The 1,760-nt window shown below is 46.8% G+C and overlaps 1 protein-coding gene across 1 annotated transcript in view; it reads left to right on the top strand.

Annotated features, from left to right (window-relative positions):
- LOC310797121 (glutamate decarboxylase 1-like) overlaps positions 1 to 1,425 on the top strand; it is a gene marked incomplete at its 3' end in the record, with an annotated part of 18,627 nt that extends 17,202 nt beyond the window's left edge. The window contains exons 15-17 of the mRNA XM_083659423.1: positions 534 to 641; positions 993 to 1,082; positions 1,252 to 1,425. Coding sequence (XP_083515549.1) covers positions 534 to 641; positions 993 to 1,082; positions 1,252 to 1,425 — 372 coding nt within the window. The remainder of the gene's footprint in view (positions 1 to 533; positions 642 to 992; positions 1,083 to 1,251) is intronic.
- Positions 1,426 to 1,760: the final 335 nt, after the last annotated feature.

Genomic DNA, 1,760 nt, shown 5'->3' with positions numbered 1-1,760 from the left:
GCTTCTGGCCTCTCCGTTTGTCCATTCATTTCTGATAATGGCCAGCTCGTCAAGCATGATCCCTGACTTCAGTCACTTAATGAGTCAGTCAGATGAAGGATGATGGCAGACATGCATCAGTCAGGTTTACAGTATCTGATTCATTGATTGATTGATTTAGGGCTTCATCAGCATGCACTTATACCTCCCCATCCCCAACCCAGCAAGTGGAGGAGGTGCCCCCTTTTTTAATTTTTGCCCCCGGAGAGAGTCTGTGCATGCCACCCACTGATTCCATGGGAATAGTTGAAGTTTAATTTGATCTCATTGCATCTAACACACATACACACACACACACACACACACACACACACACACACACGCGCACGCATGCACGCACGCACGCACGCACGCACGCACACACACACACACACACACACACACACACACACACACACACACACACACACACACACACACACACACACACAAACAAACAAACAAACAAACAAACATGCTGACTGAGACTGAGTCCACTCTCTTGTCCCCTGCAGGGCACCATAGGGTTTGAGCAGCACATCGACAAGTGCTTGGACCTGTCCCAGTACCTGTACAACAAGATAAAGAACAGAGAGGGATATGAGATGGTGTTCGATGGAGTGGTGAGCTACCCTTCCTCCTTTGCATCGGTATTGTTATCGTCATCAATCATACAATATCCCTCCAGTGCAGTTCAATAAGCTTTGCAAGCATGATAAAACCATTCTTACACTGACAAAACATGTGTGTAACACAGCTCCAATATTGGAGATTGATAATTGTACACATTGTTCATTTAAACTATGCTGCTAAGATATAGGAACATGTTATAATTTGTTATATCTGTCCCACTATTTCTCTCTCTCTTTCTTCAGCATCCACCTTTTGTCCGTTCTTTTGTTTGGGTGTTAAATTGAAACTGATCTGGATCCTGAGCTGCTCATGTATTAACTGTGTGTATTGTCTATCCACAGCCCCAACACACCAACGTCTGCTTCTGGTTCCTCCCTCCCAGTCTGAGAGGCATGCCGGACTGCGAGGAGCGACGAGAGAAACTCCACAGGGTGAGACACCTGCCAATCAACCAATAGCACCTCTCCACCAATCAGCTTTCACTTGAACCCTTCTTTTTCATTCAAATGACCAATAACTGATATTTTCACAAGTCTTATTTTTCAGCACGTCCTCTTGATGAGCACAAGTGACTGATTTGTCACGTCCCTTCTCCCACAGGTGGCGCCAAAGATCAAGGCCATGATGATGGAGTCAGGGACCACTATGGTGGGCTACCAGCCTCAGGGTCAGAAAGTCAACTTCTTCCGCATGGTCATCTCCAACCCCGCGGCCACCCAGTCAGACATCGACTTCCTCATCGACGAGATCGAGAGGATGGGTCATGACCTGTAGACGCCAGCGCTCTCATGATTCGCCGCCCCCAGTGGCCAGGGTCCCCAACTACAATCTCGTATCGGTTTTATTCCTGGGGCCAAGGCCAACGAAGTGAATCCTTCACAGTGCTGCAGATAGAGTAACGCTAGGACCTTCGTGTTTGAAGTCCTCTCCATTCGGTAGGCTATATCTTTGCCTGCAGCATTCTGATACATTAAGAGAGAGACTTGTTAACTTGCTCTATCCCACACAGTTCCTTCTCTAGACAAAATATGTATACCAGTATCCGATAGTCAGGGCTCATACTCCGATTACAATGTTAGGAACGTGTTCTAATGTGTGTGTTGTGTAGA

This window comes from Poromitra crassiceps, assembly GCF_964638095.1.
Source record: "Poromitra crassiceps genome assembly, chromosome: 23".
NCBI lineage: Eukaryota > Metazoa > Chordata > Actinopteri > Beryciformes > Melamphaidae > Poromitra > Poromitra crassiceps.
This window is presented reverse-complemented; position numbering and strand designations above follow the sequence as displayed.